Below are 25,455 nucleotides of genomic sequence, written 5' to 3'. Positions count from 1 at the left end.
GTAGAACGTCATTAGATATAGTCTCAAATATTTGGTTTTCTTTCAGAGCAACGGGGCTGGCAGGTAGGATTTCGTTTCTCCCGGTCTCTGGCCTACACTCCAATACAGTAGGTGGCGGTAATGCACCATAATGTTGGATGCCAACCGCCGATAAACCCCACCGAAGAAGACAGGCTCTCTTTCCAATTCTCCTGAAAACTGGATGCATCCGGTTGTAACTTTCCCCGTAGAGGGTGCGTGTGAATGGTTTACGCAGGTGACGTTGTGTTGACAGTTCTGGATCAGACAAAGACACGGACAGAAGTAGCATCTAAAGTAAGATAAATAATTAATTCAACCCGCTAATTGAAATAAATGAGACTTCTTTATTTATGAGCTGGAAAATGAATGGTGACACTACTAGCTAGCTAGTCTTGTCTGAGAGAATGCCGACGAATACGTTTTGTAGCCAGTAGCTATGGCAGATTAGCTATGCCAACGTTAACTGTTAGCGGGTAGCTAGCTAGGAGTTTTGATAACTTGAGTTTTGATAACTTGACACCTATAGGCTTTCAATGGATCACGAAATGAACTCGCTAAATGTACATGCTATGGATTATTAATTTAGCCAAATAGTTATTTGTTTACGGAAGTGGTGAATCCAAAGCCATATGGAGTCAGAGTGAATAGCTAGAGTGAAACACTGGAATTCTGCCTCAGGATATGAACAGTGCGTGTTAGGTCATGGGTTAAGCATATTATTGTTCTGTTCAGAAATTTCTGGAGGCAAACTTGAAAAGGTTTGGAGTGAGATGGCTGGAGTCCCACAGGCAGCCCTGAATATCTTTGGTACTGTGTCAAAACTAGGGGCGGTGCAGGTTTGTGTCCGTTCCTCTAACCCCTACACCACATTTGCTCTGTGTTTAGGTCTGTTTGGACTGTGATGCATTGTTGAGGAGATGATGGAGCCAACAGATCATGCCACAGAAGCCGACCCTCTGAAGAGGGAGGTTGAGGGTGGTGGAGCAGCACCACCAGCTCAGACCAAGAAGAAGTTGGGTCTGGCCAAGTTGTCCCACTGGAGGACGGCTGCCTTCTTCCTCTCCCTCTTCCTCTGCCTCATCCTAGTCTTCGCCTTCTCTTTCATCATCCCCTGTCCCGTCCGGCCACAATATCTCACCTTCTGGAACCGCTCCTTCCCCCAAGCAGGTGAGGAAGAGATACAGTAACACATTATACCTGAGAAGGCAAGTTAAGAAGTGTGTTAACGCTTGTGTTTTTTCCACTATGGGCCGGTTTCCCAGACACTGATTAAGCTTAGTCCTGAACTAAAACGTCTCTAAATAGTTTAATTGAAATAGCTTTTTAGTATATGACCAGGCTTAAACTGTGTCTGGGAAAACAGCCCTAGATGTAATGTTTGTTTCCTTACCCAAAAGGTTAAATGTACTTCCTTTCTCTCCATCACAGCCACCTATGATTTCCTGGCCATAGAGGATGCAAGCAAAGACAAAGTGATGGATGTGCTGTTTGTCCTGAAGGACTCGGAGGGCAGTCAGAACATCAGCTGTTTTGACGCAGGTACTAGGAAAGCAGGTCTTACAGTGCCTTCAGAAAGTATTCACACCCCTTGACTTTTTCCACATTTTGTTGTTACAGCATGAATTTAAAATGGATTAAATTCAGATTTTTTTGTCACTGTCCTACACACAATACCCCATAATGTCAGTGGAAATGAAAAGCTAAAATGTCTTGAGTCAATAAGTATTCAACCCCTTTGTTATGGCAAGCTTAAATAAGTTCAGGAGTAAAAATTAGCTTAACAAGTCACATAATAAATTGAATGGACTCAGTGTGCAATAAGTGCTTAACATGGTTTTTGAATAACTACCTCATCTCAGTACCCCACACATACAGAATAAAAATATTCCAAAACATGCATCCTGTTTGCAATAAGGCACTAAAGTAAAACAGCAAAAAATGTGGCAAAGAAAAAACTTTATGTCCAGAATACAAAGTGTTGTTTGGGGCAAATCCAACACAACACATCACTGATTACCACTCTTCGTATTTTCAAGCATGGTGGTGGCTGCATCATGTTATGGGTATGCTTGTAATCGGCAAGGACTAAGGAGGTTTTTAGGATAACAATAAATGGAATAGAGCTAAGCACAGGCAAAATTCTAGAGGAAAACCTGGTTCAGTCTGCTTTCCAACAGACACTGGGAGACAAATTCACCTTTCAGTAGGACAATAACCTAAAACACAAGACCAAATATTATCTGGAGTTGCTTACCAAGACGACATTAAATGTTCCTGAGTGGCCTAGTTAGTTTTGAGTTACTTCGGCTTAAATCTATGGCAAGACTTCAAATGGCTTCATAGCAATGATCAACAACCAACTTGACAGAGCTTGAATAATTTTTTAAAGAATAATGTACAAATATTGTCCAATACAGGTGTACAAAGCTCTTAGAGACTTACCCAGAAAGACTCACAGCTGTAATCGCTGCCAAAGGTGATTCTAACATGCATTGACTCAGGGGGTTGAATAATAATAATAATAATAATATGCCATTTAGCAGACGCTTTTATCCAAAGCGACTTAGTCATGCGTGCATACATTTTCGTGTATGTGTGGTCCCGGGGATCGAACCCACTACCTTGGCGTTACAAGCGCCGTGCTCTACCAGCTGAGCTACAGAGGCTACAGAATACTTTTTTATTTATTTTTATTTCACCTTTTTTTAACCAGGTAAGCCAGTTGAGAACAGGTTCTCATTTACAACTGCGACCTGGCCAAGATAAAGCAAAGCAATACTTACAGCAATACTTACATACTTACAGTGCCTTGCAAAAGTATTCAGCCCCCTTGGCGTTTTTCTTTATTTTATTTTGTTGCATTACAACCTGTAATTGATTTTTATTTGGATTTCATGTAATGGACATACACAAAATAGTCCAAATTGGTGAATAATAAAAAAAATTAAAAGAACTTGTTTAAAAAAATCCCCCCAAAAAAATAACGGGAAAGTGGTGTGTGCATATGTATTAACCCCCTTTGCTATGAAGCCCCTAAATAAGATCTGGTGCAACCAATTACCTTCAAAAGTCACATAATTAGTTAGATTGCACACAGGTGAACTTTATTTGTCACATGATCTCAGTATATATACACCTGTTCTGAAAGGCCCCAGAGTCTGCAACACCACCAAGCAAGCGGCACCATGAAGACCAAGGAGCTCTCCAAACAGGTCAGGGACAAAGTTGTGGAGAAGTACAGATCAGGGTTGGGTTATAGAAAAATATCCTAAACTTTTAACATCCCACAGAGCACCATTAAATCCATTATTAAAAAATGGAAAGAATATGGCACCACAACAAACCTGCCAAGAGAGGGCCGCCCACCAAAACTCACGGACCAGGCAAGGAGGGCATTAATCAGAGAGGCAACAAAGAGACCAAAGATAACCCTGAAGGAGCTGCAAAGCTCCACAGCGGAGATTGGAGTATATGTCCATAGGACCACTTTAAGCCGTACACTCTACAGAGCTGGGCTTTACGGAAGAGTGGCCAGAAAAAAGCCATTGCTTATAGAAAAAAAATAAGCAAACACGTTTGGTGTTTGCCAAAAGGCATGTGGGAGACTCCCCAAGCATATGGTAGAAGGTACTCTGGTCAGATGAGACTAAAATTGAGCTTTTTAGGCCATCAAGGAAAACGCTAAGTCTGGCGCAAACCCAACACCTCATCACCCCGAGAACACCATCCCCACATTGAAGCGTGGTGGCAGCATCATGCTGTGGGGATGTTTTTCATCGGCAGGGACTGAGAAACTGGTCAGAATTGAAGGAATGATGGATGGCGCTAAATACAGGGAAATTCTTGAGGGAAACCTGTTTGTCTTCCAGAGATTTGAGACTGGGACAGAGGTTCACCTTCCAGCAGGACAATGACCCTAAGCATACTGCTAAAGCAACACTCAAGTGGTTTAAGGGGAAACATTTCAATGTCTTGGAATGGCCTAGTCAAAGCCTAGACCTCAATCCAATTGAGAATCTGTGGTATGACTTAAAGATTGCTGTACACCAGCGGAACCCATCCAACTTGAAGGAGCTAGAGCAGTTTTGCCGTGAAGAATGGGCAAAAATTCCAGTGGCTAGATGTGCCAAGCTATAGAGACATACCCCAAGAGACTTGCAGCTGTAATTGCTGCAAAAGGTGGCTCTACAAAGTATTAACTTTGGGGGGTTGAATAGAAATGCACGCTCAAGTAATTTCTTTTTGTCTTATTTCTTGTTTGTTTCACAAGAAAAAAATATTTTGCATCTTCGAAGTGGTAGGCATGTTGTGTAAATCAAATGATACAAACCCCCCAAAAATCCATTTTAAATTCCAGGTCGTAAGGCAACAAAATAGTAAAAATGCCAAGGGGGGTGAATACTTTCTGAAGGTGCTGTAGCTTCTTTTGTAGAATGGTTTCACTGAGAGTCCAGTTAAAGTAGAGGCTGCCAGCCAAATATTTCTAGAAGACAGGCTAGACAAGTTTCCTCAATACAAAGATACTGTTACCTTTTTCCTACTAATGAACCTACTGTAATTGTTCTACCCCATATCGTGTCTGCTGTGTCATTGTAAAACCTGTAGTGTCTGTGAGATTCAGGTGTGCTTTTTACGTCTTCCAGGTCTGGACACACCTTGTGTGTTTGTGTCGGCGGTAGCAGGGACCAACGGCGAGACTCTGTGGGAGCGGCCCTTGGCCCCTGAGTTCCACTGGGCCCATTGTGGTCTGGACGGGCTGGGAGAGATGGACAGAGGCTGCCTGCTGTCCCATTCCAACCAGCTCACTGCTATCGACAAATACACTGGTGAGTGACTTAGACTCTCGTTTACTCACCTCCATCTCTACTAACGTCACACTTCAAGCAATCATACTTTCTCTCCTCACACCTCTCATACTGCACAAATATGTGCCTTCATATCCCACTATTGCATAGTTTGGTTGGTGTCTCATCACTATTTTGTAACCAGACTCACTTCAAAGAAAAGTGGGACAAACTGTCTTTCTATTTTTTAAAAATGATTTCTAATGGAGGTGGGTTGTAGCTGTGAGTGCATTCTGAATAACTGGTATTTCTGTACAGGAGTGGTGACGTGGTCGTGGCCCCAGCCTCCCAACCTGAGCAGCACCCTACCAGTCCTCAGTGTCCCAGACCTGGATGGGGATGGGGTCAGCGACGTGGCTCTGGTGGCCCCCAGCCCAACGCAGGTAAACCTGAAGGGCATCCTCGTTGTCTCAGGATAGACTCACTCACCAGCTGTGTGCCTTATGACACCTGCTCAGACTAGGTTTATGTTTTCGATTTCTGCTTTAAAACACTGTACAATAATGTTAGAAAATGTGAGCTTTACATATAGAATGGCAATCTCTGTGCCAGTACCTTTTAACAGAAGACCTCAAGTCAGTTCGTTCTATTATTATGCTTTGCTTTCTAGACACAGCTGGCGATCCTCTCAGGAAAGACGGGTGTCCAGATTGGCTCAGAGGTGGTTCTGGACACAGCTGAGAGTGCCATGCATCTCCTCCACTCCACAGGGAAAGGCTCCCACTATGTACTGCTGCAGAAAGGTGAGCAAGCCATCATTTACCACAGCATGCTAGTGAACACAGTTCTTGATCTGCTGTTAGTGTATCATTTAAAAAGCCAATAACTAACTGACCAAACTATTGATCTCATAACATTCTATGTGATAGAACACATTGATTTCAGTCCTACTGTATGTGACCTAGTGCACCGATCAGTGAGTTATCCCACTATATTGATATAAGGGTCCTATATGGCAGGTTGGCAACAGCCCACAGCATATTGATCTCAAATCCAAATAAAATAAAATAGTATTTGTCACATGCGCCGAATACAACCTTATCCTAAAATGCTTACTTACAAGCCCTTAACCAACAATGCAGTTTTAAGAAAATAGAGTTAAGAAAATATTTACAAAATAAACAAACGAAAAAAAGTAAAAAAAAAAAAAACGACAATAAAATAACAATAATGAGGTTAAATACAGGGGGTACCGGTACTGAGTCAATGTGCGGGGGTACAGGTTAGTCGAGGTAATTTGTAAATGTAGGTAGGGGTAAAGTGACTATGCATAGATATTAAACAGCGAGTAGCAGCAGTGTAAAAACAAAGGGGGGGTGTGTCAATGCAAATAGTCCAGGTGGCCATTTTATTAATTGTTCCGCAGTCTTATGGCTTGGGGGTAGAAGCTGTTAAGGAGCCTTTTTGACCTAGACTTGGCGCTCCGGTACCGCTTGCCATGCGGTAGCAGAGATGACAGTCTATGACTTGGGTGACACCGCCTAGTGTATAGGTCCTGGATGGCAGGAAGCTTGGCCCCAGTGATGTACTGGGCTGTATGCACTACCCTCTGTAGCGCCTTACTGTCGGATGCCGAGCAGTTGCCATACCAGGTGGTGATGCAACCGGACAGGATGCTCTCGCTGGTGCAGCTGTATAGCTTTTTGAGGCTCTGGGGACCCATGCCAAATCTTTTCAGTCTCCTGAGGGAGACTTTCTTTGTGTGATGACCATGATAGTTTGTTGGTGTGGACACCAAGGAACTTGAAACTCTCGACCCACTCCACTACAGCCCCGTCGATGTGAATGGGGGTGTGTTCAGCCCTCCTTTTCCTGTAGTCCACGATCATCTCCTTTGTCTTGCTCACATTAAGGGAGAGGTTGTTGTCCTGGCACGACACTGCCAGGTCTCTGACCTCCTCCCTATAGGCTGTCTCATTGATGTCGGTGATCAGGCCTACCACCGTTGTGTCGTCAGCAAACGTAATGATGGTGTTGGAGTCGTGCTTGGCCACGCAGTCGTGGGTGAACAGGGAGTACAGGAGGAGACTAAGCACGCAACCCTGAGGGGCCCCTGTGTTTAGGATCAGCGTGGCGGATGTGTTGTTGCCTACCCTTACCACCTGGGGGCGGCCCGTCAGGATGTCTAGGATCTAGTTGCAGAGGGAGGTGTTTAGTCCCAAGGTCCTTAGCTTAGTGATGAGCTTTGTGGGCACTATGGTGTTGAACGCTGAGCTGTAGTCAATGAACAGCATTCTCACATAGGTGTTCCTTTGAGTGCGATTGAGATTGCGTCATCTGTGGATCTGTTGGGGCGGTATGCGAATTGGAGTGGGTCTAGGGTTTCACTTCATGGCTACCGACGTGAGTGCTTCGGGCTGTAGTCATTTAGGCAGGTTACCTTTGCTTTCTTGTGCACAGGGACTATGGTGGTCTGCTTGAAACATGTAGGTATTACAGACTCGGTCAGGAAGAGGTTGAAAATGTCAGTGAAGACATTTGCCAGTTGGTCCGCGCATGCTCTGAGTACACATCCTGGTAATCCGTCTGGCCCCGCAGCCTTGTGAATGTTGACCTGTTCATAAAGGTCACATCGGCTGTGGAGAGTGTGGTCGCACAGTCGTCCGGAACAGCTGGTGCTCTTATGCATGCTTCAGTGTTGCTTGCCTCGAAGCGAGCATAAAAGGCATTTAGCCTGTCTGGTAGGCTCGCGTCACTGGGCAGCTCGCGGCTGGGTTTCACTTTGTAGTCCGTAATAGTTTGCAAGCCCTGCCACATCCGACGAGCATCTGAGCCGGTGTAGTAGGATTCAATCTTAGTCCTGTATTGACGCATAGCGGGATTTCTTATAAGCGTCTGGATTAGTGTCCTTCTCCTTGAAAGCGGCAACTTAGCTCGGTGCGGATGTTGCCTCTAATCCATGGCTTCTGGTTGGGAAATGTATGTACTGTCACTGTGGGGACGACGTCGTCAATGCACTTATTGATGAAGCCGGTGACTGAGGTGGTATACTCCTCAATGCCATTGGATGAATCCCGGAACATATTCCAGTCTGTGCTAGCAAAACAGTCCTGTAGCGTAGTATCCGCGTTGTCTGACCACTTCCGTATTGAGCGAGTAACTGGTACTTCCTGCTTTAGTTTTTGCTTGTAAGCAGGAATCAGGAGGATATAATTATGGTCAGATTTGCAAATGGAGGGCGAGGGAGAGCTTTGTACGCGTCTCTGTGTTTGGAGTAAAGGTGGTCTAGAGTTTTATTTTTCTCTGGTTGCACATGTGACACGCTGTTAGAAATTAGGTAAAACTGATTTAAATTAGCCTGCATTAAAGTCCCCGGCCACTAGGAGCGCCGCTTCTGGATGAGCATTTTCTTGTTTGCTTTATACAGCTCGTTGAGTGCGGTCTTAGTGCCTTCGTCGTTTTGTGGTGGTAAATAGACGGCTCTGAAAAATATAGATAGTGTGGTCTACAGCTTATCATGAGGTACTCTACCTCAGGCGAGCAATACCTTGAGACTTCCTTAATATTAGACATCGCGCACCAGCTGTTATTGACAAATAGACACACACCACCACCCCTCTTCTGACCAGACATAGCTGTTCTGTCCTGCCGATGCACGGAAAACCCAGCCAACTATATATTATCCGTGTCGTCGTTCAGCCACGACTCGGTGAAACATAAGATATTACAGTTTTTAATGTCCCGTTGGTAGGATAGTCTCGAACGGAGCTCATCCAGTTTATTCTTGCATGTTGGCTAATAGAACGGACGGTAGAGGTTACCCACTCGCCGACGAATTCTCACAAGGCACCCTGATCTCCGCCCCCTGTATTTCCTTATTTTCTTCATGCGAATGACTTGGATTTGGGCCTTGTCTAGGAGCAACATTATATCCTTCGTGTCCGACACATTAAATAAAAAATCTTCGTCCAGTTTGAGGTGAGTAATCGCTGTTCTGATATCCAGAAGCTCTTTTCGGTCATAAGAGAATGTAGCATCAACATTATGTACAAAATAAGTTACAAACAATGCGGAAAAACATGGAAAAATAGCACAATTGGTTAGGAGCCTGTAAAATGGCAGCCATCCCCTCCGGCGCCATTCTTAGTGTGATGTTAGTGTAATGTTATATAACCATTGCCACTGCCTCTGTCCCCTCTCCCCAGACTCAGGGTTGTATGGCCTGGCCCTGTGGAGGATTGCAGCCCAGGCTAAGGCAGGCATGGAGAAAGGCCTCAAGAAGGACAAGCACTGGGAGAGCAAAGCCAATGACTCCTCTGGCCTTGTACCAATCTATGAGTAAGAGCAGCAGGTAGACGCTAATACACAATTCTCACGATGCCTCCGAATATCACAACTTGGGGGCAAACGTAACACCAATATAGCAACTGTTTAGTGGTTAAATGATCATTTCCTATGTCCAATAACCTGGACCATGGACAGAAATGAATTGCTAATGCTAACATTGAGGCTTTCCTTTGATGGTCATTCCTCCTCTGCAGGTCTGGGTCATTGAGACATGTGTTGATGACAGGAAAGGCAGAGGGTCTCTCCAACCTGCTACTGGTCACTGGGGGCAGTGTGGAGCTGATGGATGGCAACAGTCTCAACTCACTGTGGAGGGTCAACATCAGCACAATCCTCAGGTAAAAAACGACATCACCCGACACACTGATTGGTTAGCTAGTTAACATTGTTAGGGAGCTTACTCGATACACAGTATTGAATGGGCTTATCAGGACTAACAACCTCCTTGTATTCCTTGGCATTTGTAGTAAATTGCCACGCTCTAAATTTCTTATCTAATGACAACCGTGATAACCAATGTATTTGAGCCAATGACATCTACTGAATGGGAGGGTTTTAAGCAAGTTTCTCCTCTCCACTCAGTGAGCCTTCATTTGGCCACTTTAACAAAGATGGGACACCAGACATAGTGATCGAGGAGGAAATTGGTAACGGCATTAAAAGGGTAAGTTGGGACCAGCTTGGAAGCGTTGGAATATATTCAGCTTATCTGCTGAGTATGTCATGTTTTTCCACTCCTGCAGTATTTGAATTGAATGTGACATCCATCCATGGTCTGTGTGAATGGTAGGTGGTGATCCTGGATGGAAACACTGGGGGAACGCTATGGGAGGTCATCCTACTGGCCAGTCCCAACTCACCCAAGCCAGCTTCGGTCAACACCATCAACTCCTTCTCTGTGTTCATGTTCTGGGGGGTGATGCCTTCAGAGGCCAATTCCACAGTGAGTACATTGACTTCACAGTGAATTTATGAGAACAGATAATTTACTGATCTCCATGTCGTTACATCTTACTCTGTGTTCATGTAACCTTGACTGAGAATCTGAAGACTTGTCTTAGCTTCCTGAGCTAATGCCTAGGCTTCAGCTCAGTGGGCTAGCACAGTCTTGTGGCATGCAGGGTTTGAACCGTGGTCAATCACATTCACATCAGTCATAGTGTTGTTCTCTAGACATTCTGACCTGTTTCTAAATGAATGCTTTCCTCCAGAGCGATTTGAGTAAGGAGCGGCACTCCTACATGATGCACCCCCTCTACTCCACAGTTCTCCTGGAGAAGAGCAACATCATAGACCACATCATCGCATTTAAAGGTGAGTTACATGCTTTAGCAAAACAATATTATTATGGGGAACAAATTAACCGTCTATACAGTGGGGAAAAAAAGTATTTAGTCAGCCACCAATTGTGCAAGTTCTCCCACTTAAAAAGATGAGAGAGGCCTGTAATTTTCATCATAGGTACACGTCAACTATGACAGACAAAATGAGGGAAAAAATCCAGAAAATCACATTGTAGGATTTTTTATGAATTTATTTGCAAATTATGGTGGAAAATAAGTATTTGGTCACCTACAAACAAGCAAGATTTCTGGCTCTCACAGACCTGTAACTTCTTCTTTAAGAGGCTCCTCTGTCCTCCACTCGTTACCTGTATTAATGGCACCTGTTTGAACTTGTTATCAGTATAAAAGACACCTGTCCACAACCTCAAACAGTCACACTCCAAACTCCACTATGGCCAAGACCAAAGAGCTGTCAAAGGACACCAGAAACAAAATTGTAGATCAACTCTGGGAGCAATTATTAGGAAATGGAAGACATACAAGACCACTGATAATCTCCCTCAATCTGGGGCTCCACGCAAGATCTCACCCCGTGGGGTACAAAATTATCACAAGAACGGTGAGCAAAAATCCCAGAACCACACGGGGGAACCTAGTGAATGACCTGCAGAGAGCTGGGACCAAAGTAACAAAGCCTACCATCAGTAACACACTACGCCGCCAGGGACTTAAATCCTGCAGTGCCAGACGTGTCCCCTTGCTTAAGCCAGTACATGTCCAGGCCCGTCTGAAGTTTGCTAGAGTGCATTTGGATGATCCAGAAGAGCATTGGGAGAATGTCATATGGTCAGATGAAACCAAAATATAACTTTTGGTAAAAACTCAACTCGTCGTGTTTGGAGGACAAAGAATGCTGAGTTGCATCCAAAGAACACCATACCTACTGTGAAGCATGGGGGTGGAAACATCATGTTTTGGGGCTGTTTTTTCTGCAAAGGGACCAGGACGACTGATCCGTGTAAAGGAAAGAATGAATGGGGCCATGTATCGTGAGATTTTGAGTGAAAACCTCCTTCCATCAGCAAGGGCATTGAAGATGAAACGTGGCTGGGTCTTTCAGCATGACAATGATCCCAAACACACCGCCCGGGCAACGAAGGAGTGGCTTCGTAGAGAAGCATTTCAAGGTCCTGGAGTGGCCTAGCCAATCTCCAGATCTCAACCCCATAGAAAATCTTTGGAGGGAGTTGAAAGTCTGTGTTGCCCAGCGACAGCCCCAAAACATCACTGCTCTAGAGGAGATCTGCATGGAGGAATGGGCCAAAATACCAGCAACAGTGTGTGAAAACCTTGTGAAGACTTACAGAAAACGTTTGACCTGTGTCATTGCCAACAAAGGGTATATAACAAAGTATTGAGAAACTTTTGTTATTGACCAAATACTTATTTTCCACCATAATTTGCAAATAAATTCATAAAAAATCCTACAATGTGATTTTCTGGATTTTTTTCCCTCATTTTGTCTGTCATAGTTGACGTGTACCTATGATGAAAATTACAGGCCTCTCTCATATTTTTAAGTGGGAGAACTTGCACAATTGGTGGCTGACTAAATACTTTTTTTCCCCCACTGTATCTAGGTTGTCTGACAACGTTACTACCTCACCTCCCTCACAAATGCTCATTGGAGGAGGTCTGAGGGAGGGACCTTCGATCCTCTACTCCAATACTCTTTGAGAGGGAGGTGAGGAATTGAGGAAAAAAGGACTGTGGATGCAAGGATTTGACAGCTAGTAAAGTTTTCAGACACCGCCCTAGGCCCGGTTTCCCAAAAGCATCTTAAGGCTAATTTCATTGTTAGAACCTACGTAAGAACATCTTAACACTTCCAAGATGTTTCCCAAAACCGTCTTTATTAACGTTGCACTTGAAAACGCTCATTATCTAACGCCTGCCTTAGACCACTCGTAGAAGTGCGTCATTAGATCACCGTTTGCCCTCCCGCTTGACTTTAAACACAGAAGATCTCCAATAAACATAGAAGGAAGATGTCTCTCTGTGACCGCCTAAAACTTAATAGTTGAATATAATTAGCCTAAAAAGTTTGCAATGTTATAAACAAGCAAAGCAAGGATACATAAAAAAATTACAACCAAATTATATGATGGCTAGATTAAATCAAATAACATTTTATTTGTCACATGCGCCGAATACAACCGTGAAATGCTTACTTACAAGCCCTTAACCAACAATGCAGTTTTAAGAAAGAATACCCCCCCAAAAAAATAGAAATAAAAGTAACAAATAATTACAGAGCAGCAGTAAAATAACAATAGCGAGGCTATATACAGGGGGTACCGGCACAGAGTCAATGTGCGGGGGCACCGGTTAGTCAAGGTAATTGAGGTAATATGTACATGTAGGTAGAGTTAATAAAGTGACTTTTCTGGAGTCTTATGGCTTGGGGGTAGAAGCTGTTAAGAAGCCTCTTGGACCTAGACTTGGTGCTCCGGTACCGCTTGCCGTACGGTAGCAAAGAGAACAGTCTATGACTAGGGTGGCTGGAGTCTTTGAAAATTTTTAGGGCCTTCCTCTGACACTGCCTGGTATAGAGGCCCTGTATGGCAGGAAGCTTGGCCCCAGTGATGTACTGGGCCGTACGCACTACCCTCTGTAGTGCCTTGCGGTCGGAGGCCGAGCAGTTGCCATACCAGGCAGTGATGCAACCAGTCAGGATGCTCTCGATGGTGCAGCTGTAGAAACTTTTGAGGATCTGAGGACCTATGCCAAATCTTTTCAGTCTCTTGAGGGGGAATAGGTTTTGTCGTGCCCTCTTCACGACAGTCTTGGTGTACTTGGACCATGTTAGTTTGTTGGTGATGTGGACACCAAGGAACTTGAAGCTCTCAACCTGCTCCACTACAGCCCCGTCGATGAGAATGGGGGCGTGCTCTGTCCTCTTTTTCCTGTAGTCCACAATCATCTCCTTAGTCTTCATCACGTTGAGGGAGAGGTTGTTGTCCTGGCACCAACACGGCCAGGTCTCTCAGGTCTGTCTCGTCGTTATACAGGAAGGGACTGAGCATGCAACCCTGAGGGGCCCCGTGTTGAGGATCAGCGTGGCGGATGTGTTGTTACCTACCCTTACCACTTGGGGGCGGCCCGTCAGGAAGTCCAGGATCCAGTTGCAGGGGGAGGTGTTTAGTCCCAGGGTCCTTAGCTTGGTGGTGAGCTTTGAGGGCACTATGGTGTTGAACGCTGAGCTGTAGTCAATGAATAGCATTCTCACATAGGTGTTCCTTTTGTCCAGGTGTGAAAGGGCAGTGTGGAGTGCAATAGAGATTGCATCATCTGTGGCTCTGTTGGGGCGGTATGCAATTTTGGAGTGGGTCTAGGGTTTCTGCGATAATGGTGTTGATGTGAGCCATGACCAGCCTTTCAAAGCACTTCATGGCTACAGACGTGAGTGCTACGGGTCGGTAGTCATTTAGGCAGGTTACCTTAGTGTTCTTGGGCACAGGGACTATGGTGGTCTGCTTGAAACATGTTGGTATTACAGACTCAGACAGGGAGAGGTTGAAAATGTCAGTGAAGACACTTTCCAGTTGGTCAGCGCATGCTCGGAGTACACGTCCTGGTAATCCGTCTGGCCCTGCGGCCTTGTGAATGTTGACCTGTTTAAAGGTCTTACTCACATCGGCTAATGAGAGTGTGATCACACAGTCTTCCGGAACAGCTGATGCTCTCATGCATGTTTCAGTGTTATTTGCCTCGATGCGAGCATAGAAGTAATTTAACTCGTCTGGTAGGCTCGTGTCACTGGGCAGCTCACGGCTGTGCTTCCCGTTTGTAGTCTGCAATAGTTTGTAAGCCCTACCACATCCGACGAGCATCGGAGCCGGTGTAGTACGATTCGATCTTAGTCCTGTATTGATGCTTTGCCTGTTTGATGGTTCGTCGGAGGGCATAGCGGGATTTCTTATAAGCTTCCGGGTTAGAGTCCCGCTCCTTGAAAGCGGCAGCTCTACCCTTTAGCTCAGTGCGGATGTTGCCTGTAATCCATGGCTTCTGGTTGGGGTATGTATGTACAGTCACTGTGCAGTTATTGATGAAGCCAATGACTGATGTGGTGTACTCCTTTTTTCCCTCTGGTTGCACATTTAACATGCTGGTAGAAGTTAGGTAAAACGGATTTAAGTTTCCCTGCATTAAAGTCCCCGGGCCATTAGGAACGCCACCTCTGGATGAGCGTTTTCCTGTTTGCTTATGGCCGTATACAGTTCATTGAGTGCGGTCTTAGTGTCAGCATCGGTTTGTGGTGGTAAATAGACAGCGACGAAGAATATAGATGAAAACTCTCTTGGTAGATAGTGTGGTCTACAGCTTATCATGAGATACTCTACCTCAGGTGAGCAAAACCTCGAGACTTCCTTAGATATCGTGCACCAGCTGTTGATTACAAATATACATAGACTTTCACCCCATGTCTTACCAGAGGCTGCTGTTCTATCCTGCCGATACAGTGTATAACCCACCAGCTGTATGTTATTCATGTCTTCGTGCCAAGACTCGGTGAAACATAAGATATTACAGTTTTTAGTGTCCCGTTGGTAGGATATACGTGCTTTTAGTTTGTCCACTTTATTATCCAGCGATTTTATGTTGGCCAATAGTACCGATGGCAAAGGCAGATTAGCCTTATCAGGCACCCCGATCTCCTTCCGAGATATCTCCGTCTCTTCCCCCTGTGAATGACTGGGATGAGGACCCTGTCTGGGGGAAATCCCTGTCGTCCGACTCGTTAAAGAAAAATTATTTAAGGTGAGTAATCGCTGTTCTGATGTCCAGAAGCTATTTTCGGTCATAATAGACGGTAGCAGCAACATTATGTACAAAATAAGTTATGGGTTCGATTCCCACGGGGGGCCAGTATAAATAAATAAAATGTATTCACTAACTGTAAGTCGCTCTGGATAAGAGCGTCTGCTAAATGACTAAAATGTAAATGTAAACAATGCGAAAAAAACAAACAAAATAGAAACGGTTAGTTAAGAGCCCATAAAACAGCAGCCATTCCCTCCGGCGCCATTTCAAAAAGGCTACATATTGACATCACTTTCATGTATGTGCAATCGATAGACCTACCAAGTACTAAGCCGATTCAATATTTGTAGCCTATAGGCTACTATTATCTCAAAGCTCACGCATTTCACTATCGCTTAACCAATAACCTAAAGATCAACATATTGGGTAAATGGCAACGTCGCTTAACTTGTAGCGTAGGCTAGGCTACTTCAAGTTTAATTATAGAATTTTAGAATATCTATAGGCCTACTTAAAGCTCAATACCTGCCTGCCGTTAGGCTACGATGATTTGTCGAGCAATTACGAAAATCATGATCCTATTTTTAGGTCACGTTTGATATTTTCTAAACAGCGAACGACTTTGGCTCAATTCATTCTTGCTCACAGTTGACACAAACTGAAGAAATGCAAAATGTATATAAACATTGCATACAAAATAGCACTAGAAAACACTTAGAATACATAACACATGGAAAACCCACATGAATAATAGGCTACAGAACATGTATTATCTTGATGGGAAAACTGTATTGTATAAAAAAGATGACATACATTTAAGAGGTACAGGGAGCTCTTTAGCCTATATATTCTGGAATCGTTTTCAGCACTGGACAGCACCTGTAACGACACAGTTAAGTTTCACTTTGTAACGAGTGTGCTGCGTGGTGTTTTGGGAAACGGGTGTGTCATCTTTTACGACACATCCGTTAAAACATTCGTAAGCCTAAGTTCCATTGCCATCGGGAAACCGGGCCCTAGTCTACTGTACTTCCGGATAATGACTGTTCTCTGTGTGGTAAATGACTTGTTGTCTATGTGTTTCCTGCCTGTACCAGCCACCCTGTTGGAGCGGGGGCGTCACGCCTGCTACATCCTGCTTACGGGGCCCGAGGGGGAGGGGGCCGAGGGTACGGTGGTCCTCAGCAAGCGCAAGCTGAAACAAGACGTCCCCGACAGCCGGGTCCTCCGAATGGGCTCCATGAGCAGCAAAGACACTAACGAGGACATCAAAGAGGCCTTCCAGAGACTGCGCTTCAGTGACGAGTGACAGGCCGCTGTTACCATGACAACATTACTGCTGATGTATCTAAGCTGTGTACATTATTACAATAGCTTTGACAACCATTAGTTCTGACAATCAACCAAACTGGTTACCTTACTGCTGACAACTAAACCTTCTTCGGCTGACCATGTATTCAGACTGTCGTCATGACAATCAGATTACAAACGGCTCTTCTCCTATAGAGAAATGGTCACATTTTGTCTACATTTCTCGTCTCCTTAACTAAGCACTTTTGAGCATCGCTGCGAAGCTCAGTTTTCTTAGCGCACAAATGGACAAGTCTCTTAGTAGAGACAGACTTGGCTTGGGGTCTATGCAACTAATAACTGCAAAACTCACAAGACTGCCAGGGCATACCAACCAGGCAGGATGGTATTATTAAGTAGCTTAATGCATTTATGCACAACTACTTGTTAGAAACCTTTTCTCTTGCAGCTTGAGGCTATTTAAAGACAGTTAAAGTGACTAAGTGTTGATGATATGCCACAAAAAGAGGCACTAATAGCCCTAAAGAGCTGGACAACACTGGTTATTGCAAGTATATAAAAAGTCATAACCTTATATTTTAGCCAGAGGGTACTGTGCTAGATGACAATCCAGATGAAACTAGTAGCAGGTACTGTACTATTTCAAGTTGCTGTAAATTAAGGTCTATTAAATGTACATTGATAGAACTGTAGGCCCTGTATGAGGGACTCGAGCCTTGAAAGTTGAACGTCTCTGGTGATCTGTTTGGCGTTGTGTGTTGACGTTCAAACCAGGCACAAGTTGACGAGGAGAGATGTAGAAAGCTTTAAAAGATACTCATGGGGTTCATAAAATAATTAATGCTCTTGTTTTTTTTTATCGTTTGCCTTACATGAATATATTGAACCTGTAGAACAGGCTTCCTTTTGAGCTGGTTTTCCTTCTCATTTGACTATCTATTATCTATGATTTATTTTTAATTGTTGGAATTTCAATTGAATTTGAAAAAAGGCTAAATATTATTAGTAAGTACACAATGACAATGTTTATGTCTATAATGCATATTAAAGGGACATACAGGTATGTTACAGCAAACCCACTTACCTACGTGGGTTGACGAGGGGTCGGTCACGTCTCACTAGGGTCAGCGTTATTACTTAATCTCTAGATCTATAAATGTATAGGGAGCATCTCAATTGCAACTCCTCGTGTCCTCCCTCCTTGCCTCCTCAAAACCCATTGGAGGAGAAGGTCAGAGGGGAGGGACCTGGCTACCAATTGCCCATAGTAAATGGAGTTTTACACAGAATCCTATATTGTTTGTCATACAGGGTTCCCTTGTAAAAGAGACCTCCCACTTGGCACAGACGTCAATTAACTTCATTGAAATGACGTGGAAACAACGTTGATTCAACCAGTGTGTGCCCAGTGGGCTTGGTCTCAATTGGACTCCACCCTGCCTAAATTAAGGTTAATGCGGTTCGACATTATGTGACAGAGCAGACTGTTGCGCAGTGACACGGGTCTCTTGAGTTTGTTCGGGTTCATTTGGAGATTATCTTTAGCCTATAGTGTACTGTGTAGGGTAGCTGTGGAACGCTCAACTCTGCTCTCTTATACAAGTTGTATAAATGTCATTTCTGAAAATGCTTACCTGTACCAATATATTATTAAAGATGAAATTGAATCTGGTCAGCCTGTCAGGAACGATGCTCATCCACTGTAAATCTAAATATTGTAACAAAATGTTGACTGTCTTAACAATGGAACTCTAGTTGGCTCTTTGGTGTCACACACTTATTTCAGTTGCATTATGACTGAAGAACTAGCAGTTGACATGCCTAACCTTTATTAATAGAGTACAGCATAATAGATTAACTGGCATGACACTTTTACCCACGGTCTGTCCAAACCGAGCTAATATAAGGCCACACCTCCAGATCCTCTAATGTGATTATAAGAGAAGTCATGATTTTTAAATTCATATGTCCTCTCTGAATTTCTGTATTCCTCAGCTATGTGTAGGTAATAATTGTACAACCCGACAGAGCGCATGTGTCTATACAAAGGCTTTGTCTGTCCATCTATACTGTAAAAAATATAAACACAACAATTTCAAAGATTTTACTGAGTTACAGTTCATATAAGGAAATCAGTCAATTGAAAAAAATTCATTAGGCCCTAATCTATGGATTTCACATGACTGGGCAGGGGCGCAGCCATGGGTGGGCCTTGAAGAGCATAGGCCCACCCACTTGGCAGCCAGGCCCACCCACTGGGGAGCCAGGCCCAGCCAATCAGAATGTGTTTTCCCCCACAAAAGGGCTTTATTACAGACAGAAATACTCCTCAGCACCCCCCCCCCCCTCAGACGATGCCGCAGGTAAAGAAGCCGGATGTGGAGGTCCTGGGCTGGCGTGGTTACACGTGGTCTGGGGTTGTGAGGCCGGTTGGAGGTAATGCCAAATTCTCTAAAACGATGTTGGAGGCAGCTTATGGTAGAGAAATTATCATTCAATTCTCTGGTAACAGCTCTTGTGGACATTGCTGCAGTCAGCATTCCAATTGCACGCTCCATCAAAACTTGAGACATCTGTTGCATTGTGTTGTGTGACAAAACTGCACATTTTAGAGTGGCTTTTTATTGTCCCCAGAACAAGGTGCACCTGTGTAATGATCAGGTGGATGGATTATCTTGGCAAAGGAGAAATGCTTTTGTGCAAAAAATTGAAATAAATAAGCTTTTTGTGCGTATGGAAGATTTCTGGGATGTTTTATTTCAGTTCATGAAACATAGGACCAACATGTTGCATTTATATTTTGGTTCAGTGTTTTTATATGAACATGTTAGGGGGTAGCATAGTTACAGTATTTCTTTACCTGTTGTGTAGGCAGATTATTATTTTTTTATGCGTAAGTTAGCTAGCTTAGCTCTAGCATGTTCTCCAGCTGCATTGGCTGCTAGCTAGGTCTGACCATAAACAACTTTAAAAACGTATTTCCATGGATATTGACAAATGAGGTCTGATAACCCTCTTGCTATGTCATAAATTGGGTTATAATTTTTGAGTATTTTGAAACGGATGGCGATAGATTTGATTTATTGAATGACTAGGCTACTTGGCTAGTACCTGACGATGGTAACCAAGTCACATGACCCGTCATGTAAATAAGAAAGATATTGCAATTAAATAGTAAAGAGAGCTTTAAAAAAAATTGTATATCACATTATTTCCACTGAATCACATGAGTTATTAATTAAATTGGTCACAATTGAATAAAAAGTTTAATTTATATAGAAATTGATTCTTTTAACATCACTTTCTGTTTTACTTTTAGCTTGCTTGGACAGTTTCTCCACCTGCACCATGTGAGTTATCTTCTAGTCACTGTAATTCTCTACCTTGTATTTGAAGCAGTTTAACAGAAGGCCACTACAGAGTTGATAAGTGCATGAGAAAACAATACATTTACTAAGTGATTAATCGGTTTCTGATTCTTTGTCTCATTTGCAGCTCCATTTTGTCCAGATGTCTACTAGTTAAAAGTGAGCAGGTTTGCTTTACTACTACAATGTACACTCACCGGACAGTTTATTAGGTACACCACCTCGTTCACGAAAATGGATTGCTCCTACAGCTACTAGTCCGCTTATCTAATCTCTTGGCGACTGTTTTCCCTTTTTTACAGATGGAGCAATTGTGGGACACCACCACTTGTGAACACCTACTTAACCTCTAAGGTAAATGGTTTACAGTAACTTAATAGCATTGAAGCATTCACATCGAAACAATGTACCTTATGTTGTTGTCATAGGCCCAATCCCAAATGGACCCCTATACCCTATGCACTTGTGGAGATCTGAGATGATTTGATGGGCCTAAACAATATGGTGAAACTTCCACCTAGCCTTTCAGAGAGCTAATTGGAATTATTTCCAAATTGCTTACACCTGTCCAATCCTCTCAGATCTCCTCAAATTCATAGGGAGGAGGGTCTAGGGCAGGGGTATACAACTCTTACCCTACCAGGGTCGGAGCCTGCTGGTTTTCTGCTCTACCTGATAATTAATTGTACACACCTTGTTTCCCAGGTCTAAATCCATCCCTGATTAGAGGGGAACAATGAAGAAATGCAGTGGAACTGACTTCGAGGTCCAGAGTTGAGTTTGAGGGGTCTAGGGGTTGATTTGGAATTGGGCCATACTTTTGGAATCAGAACTTTCAAATTAAGTGTGACATACATTATACGTCTGTTACTGTTAACGTGATTAATTTTGTCTCACATAAGTTTCTCCAATAAGCTCACCTGGAAGTGTCACAGAGCAGAGGTAAATGGCCTACAGTAACTTGATAGTATTTAAAAACATTGAAGCATTCACATCGAAACAGTGGACCTTATTTTGTAGTGTCATACTTTTGAGCCGGAACTTTCAAATGAAGTCTGACATATATTAGACATCTGTTAATGGTAACATGTGATTCATTTTGTCTCAGACATCTCTCCAACCAACCATACTGCAAGACAGCAGAGGTAAATGACTTTCAGTAACTACATATATTTAAAAACATTGAAGCATTCACATCAAAACAGTAGACCTTATTTTGAACATTACACGTCTGTTAACAGAAATCTCTCCACCCAACCGTACCGCAATAGTCTGTCTCTCCACCCAACCGTACCGCAACAGTCTGTCTCTCCACCCAACCGTACCGCAACAGTCTGTCTCTCCACCCAACCGTACCGCAACAGTCTGTCTCTCCACCCAACCGTACCGCAACAGTCTGTCTCTCCACCCAACTGTACCGCAACAGTCTGTCTCTCCACCCAACCGTACCGCAACAGTCTGTCTCTCCACCCAACCGTACCGCAACAGTCTGTCTCTCCACCCAACCGTACCGCAACAGTCTGTCTCTCCACCCAACCGTACCGCAACAGTCTGTCTCTCCACCCAACCGTACCGCAACAGTCTGTCTCTCCACCCAACCGTACCGCAACAGTCTGTCTCTCCACCCAACCGTACCGCAACAGTCTGTCTCTCCACCCAACCGTACCGCAACAGTCTGTCTCTCCACCCAACCGTACCGCAACAGTCTGTCTCTCCACCCGGAAGAGGAGGACCTACCCTCTGTGACAGTAAATAAACACTGAAGAATACAAATTGAGTGAAAATATAACAAGTATGTAGAGTCTACTGTGAACAGCCCTTTCCCAACAATGCAGTTAAAAAGTAAGAAAATGAACAATAGATCAAAAAGAAAAATAGTAACACAATAAAATAACAATAACGAGGCTATATACAGGCTATATACAAGGAGTACTGGTACTGAGTTAGTGTACTGGGGTAAGAGGTAGTTGAGTTGATTGACGTAATATGTACATGTAGGTTTGGTTAGGTGATTGAAGTACAATGCACATGTAGGTAGGGGTGAAAAGCAGAAAGTGTCATACCAAGCGGTGATGCAGCCAGTCAAGATGCTGTCAGTGGTGCTGACAGGGCAGGAGATGCTGTGCAGGCAGATAGTTTAATTCAGGTCACAGGAAGGGAGGCATTGGTGAATCAGACACAACCGGGTAGGCCCGAGCATATCTCTGTCCCTTAGGTAATATTTACGAGAGAGAAAAGTAATTAGTGGCAGCATATCCAAGATCACAAAGTACACCAGCTACAGTATTCTAACCCTGGCACTTTTGGAAAAAGCCTGCATGAAATTTGATAGTCATGAGTCCGGGTCGCCTCCAAAATGCCGCTGCCTTTGTCCCATTAATCTGTCCTTTCTCCTGAAGTGTGCATTTGTTCACTTCCCTTCATGGATTTGTGTAATGAAGTTATTGAATATGATTTGGATCATACATCGACATGGCGTCTCATAAAAATGCAATTCCACATCCAATCTTTGGATAAGTGGGAGACCACGGTTCACATCCCACCAGTTGCACATTTCACTCACTCACTCATCTACACTTTTAATTAACATGCAAATCTGAATCACATAATGCTGAGACATATGCCAATTGCTTAGAATAAATGAAACGTATCAATAAAACAGCCAATTGCTTAAAATAAATCAAACGTATCAATAAAACAGTACATTAAGGCAGTCTGCCGGAAATTGTTTTATCAGAGATGCTTGATAAAGGGAGAAATGTCCATCAAAAAATGGGGAGACTGGACTAGGATCAAGCGCGCAAAACTACCGGGATCAAAGCAAGCCTGCGAACACTGACAAGGCCCAGAACTATTCGACTGTCGGTTTACTAACTCGTTGAAGGTTTCCAAAAATAATCTAACGAAAACCTATTATAATGGGACAATCTTATATATATTTGAGTGTGTTGCATGTATTTTGTGTATTTGTAAAAAATGTAAAAAAATTAAGTTTGTTTCGTTTTAGCTAAGTTAGCCCGGCTAGCTAACAGCAAGCGTTAGCTGCCACTACGTTAGCTAACCAACGCAAGAAGGACGAAGGTAATTAATTATCTTAGCTATTACTATTGACTATTGTCACTGAATATAGCTGACTAATTACTATACTAACGTTAGAAAGCACAAGGAATGTTAGCCCATTCTTGCATAATCAATGCTTGGAGTTTGTCAGAATTTGTGGGTTTTTGTTTATCCACCGCCTCTTGAGGATTGACCACAAGTTCTCAATGGGATTAAGGCTAGCTAACATTATTTACATTTTATAGGGTGTCCACTCACTACTGTACAACAATGTAGAGAAAAACGGGGCACTTCAAGAGGGTGCTACGAAATTAAGGTCAAAAAGTAGTTTTCTTTGCCCTATGTCGTTATACATTACATAGAATTAATCATTAGCTAGATTGTTCTCTACAATATTATAACCTTAATATACTTGCCTAACACTGTAAGGTCATATTTTCTAACTTAACTAGCAGTGGAGGATGCTGAGAGTCATTGTCCTGTTGAAAAACAAATTATAGTTCCACTAAGCCCAAACCAGATGGGATGGCGTATCGCTGCAGAATGCTGTGGTAGCCATGCTGGTTAAGTGTGCCTTGAATTCTAAATAAATCACAGACGGTGTCACTAGCAATGCACCCCCACACCATAACACCTGCTCCATGCGTTATGGTTGGAAATGCACATGCAGAGATCATCCGTTCACCCACACCGCGTCTCACAAAGACACGGCGGTTGGAACCAAAAATCTCACATTTGGACTCCAGACCAAAGGACACATTTCCACCTGTCTAATGTCCATTGCTCATGTTTCTTGACCCAAGCAAGTCTCTTCTTCTTATTGGTGGCCTTTAGTAGTGTTTTCTTTGCAGCAATTCGACCATGAAGGCCTGATTCACACAGTCTCCTCTGAACAGTTGATGTTGAGATGTGTCTGTTACTTGAACTCTGTGAAGCATTTATTTGGGCTGCAATTTCTGAGGCTGGTAACTCTAATGAACTTATCCTCTGCAGCAGAGGTAACTCTGGGTCTTCCATTCCTGTGGCGGTGCTCATGAGAGCCAGTTTCATCATAGCACTTGATGGTTTTTGCGACTGCACTTGAAGCAACTTTCAAAGTTCTTGAAATGTTCCGTATTGACTGACCTTGATGTCTTAAAGTAATGATGGACTGTCATTTCTCTTTGCTTATTTGAGCTGTTCTTGCCATAATATGGACTTGGTCTTTTACCAAATAGGGCTATCTTCTGTATACCCCCCCTACCTTGTCACAACACAACTGATTGGCTCAAACGCATCAAGAATGAAAGAAATTCCACAAATGAACTTTTAAGAAGGCACACCTGCTAATTGAAATGCATTCCAGGTGACTACCTCATGAAGCTGGTTGAAAGAATGCCAAGAGTGTGCAAAGCTGTCATCAAGGCAAAGGTGGCTATTGGAAGAATCTCAAATAAAAAATATATTTTGATTTGTTAAACACTTTTTTGGTTACTACATGATTCCATATGTGTTATTTCATAGTTTTGATGTCTTCACTATTATTCTACAATGTAGAAAATAGTAAAAATAAAGAAAAACCCTGGAATGAGTAGGTGTTCTAGAACTTTTGACCGGTAGTGTTTAACATTAATTTATACATCCAAAAATGGAAATAGCAACTGCAGATAGGCTCTTTAAGGAAAACTGCTATTTGAGAATGCGTCAACTCCCAAAGGTGATTAAAGACCACGACCTCAATCTTTTTAGAGGACTGTAATCCAATTTCTTTAGATTTCCACAAGACCACTTACATGACCACGACCCTTGCCCCGAACTCATAGATGTACACATTTATTCCTAACATCTCCGTTGTTGTTGCTATATTTATAGATTATCATTGCTGCCAAAAATCCCTGGATGTTAAAGGATTCGACACTGCCCCGTATGACTGGTATAAGAGCGTCTACAAATCACTGTGCCCCATTTCCTGGGTAAATGCTTTTAAGCAAATATGCGTTTTCATTAGCTAAATATCCTGAAGCTAATTGCAAAGGATTTCAGAAGTATTGATAACACATTTGCTATGGGTTGACTGGTTTAGTACAGTATAAGGTAATTTGAGGTAATGTGTCCACTGTTCAACCATCCTGTTACACATTGTTCTGCATTCAACAAGCAAAACCACAGGATATTAAGGTACATAATGTGATTTGCACACATGTACACTTAACTGAATTTCAAGTATGTAAATTTTTTATTGAAGGGGTCACTGGGTTCAAAGTGTTAAAGACATCATTTAGAGGGGGGTTTGTTTTCAATCAAATTTCAACTATTGCTGGTACAATAGACATTAGCGGAGAAACATTTGCCCTATTCTGAGCTATACATGACTCCGGCCTTATCTAGTCAAGCAAATAGACCATGGTGGCCATACAAAGGCAAACTCTTTAGTCAGCTGAGTTAATATTCAAACATCAGATTTCTCTTAGAGAT

At 43.2% G+C, this 25,455-nt stretch overlaps 1 protein-coding gene across 1 annotated transcript; it reads left to right on the top strand.

Annotated features, from left to right (window-relative positions):
• Window positions 1-199: 199 nt before the first annotated feature.
• LOC121547228 (protein FAM234A) lies at window positions 200-18,244 on the top strand. The gene is made up of 12 exons (XM_041858388.2): window positions 200-315; window positions 907-1,188; window positions 1,450-1,560; window positions 4,665-4,847; window positions 5,124-5,248; window positions 5,476-5,608; window positions 9,011-9,143; window positions 9,347-9,490; window positions 9,735-9,816; window positions 9,943-10,095; window positions 10,364-10,466; window positions 16,360-18,244. Exons 2-12 carry the CDS (start codon window positions 939-941, stop codon window positions 16,569-16,571), a joined length of 1,629 nt encoding a protein of 542 aa, XP_041714322.2. The 5' UTR covers window positions 200-315; window positions 907-938; the 3' UTR covers window positions 16,572-18,244.
• Window positions 18,245-25,455: the final 7,211 nt, after the last annotated feature.

This window comes from Coregonus clupeaformis, chromosome 31 (assembly GCF_020615455.1).
Source record: "Coregonus clupeaformis isolate EN_2021a chromosome 31, ASM2061545v1, whole genome shotgun sequence".
Classification (NCBI taxonomy): Eukaryota; Metazoa; Chordata; class Actinopteri; order Salmoniformes; family Salmonidae; genus Coregonus; species Coregonus clupeaformis.
This window is presented reverse-complemented; position numbering and strand designations above follow the sequence as displayed.

What these genes read in the sequence shown, in the direction of transcription:
- LOC121547228 (XM_041858388.2), top strand. Translation starts at nt 939, where the DNA reads ATGATGGAGCCAACAGATCATGCCACAGAAGCCGACCCTCTGAAGAGG. An exon ending in CTATGTACTGCTGCAGAAAG is followed by an intron (nt 5,609 to 9,010) that starts GTGAGCAAGCCA and finishes CCCTCTCCCCAG; the next exon opens with ACTCAGGGTTGTATGGCCTG. An exon ending in AACATCAGCACAATCCTCAG is followed by an intron (nt 9,491 to 9,734) that starts GTAAAAAACGAC and finishes CTCTCCACTCAG; the next exon opens with TGAGCCTTCATTTGGCCACT.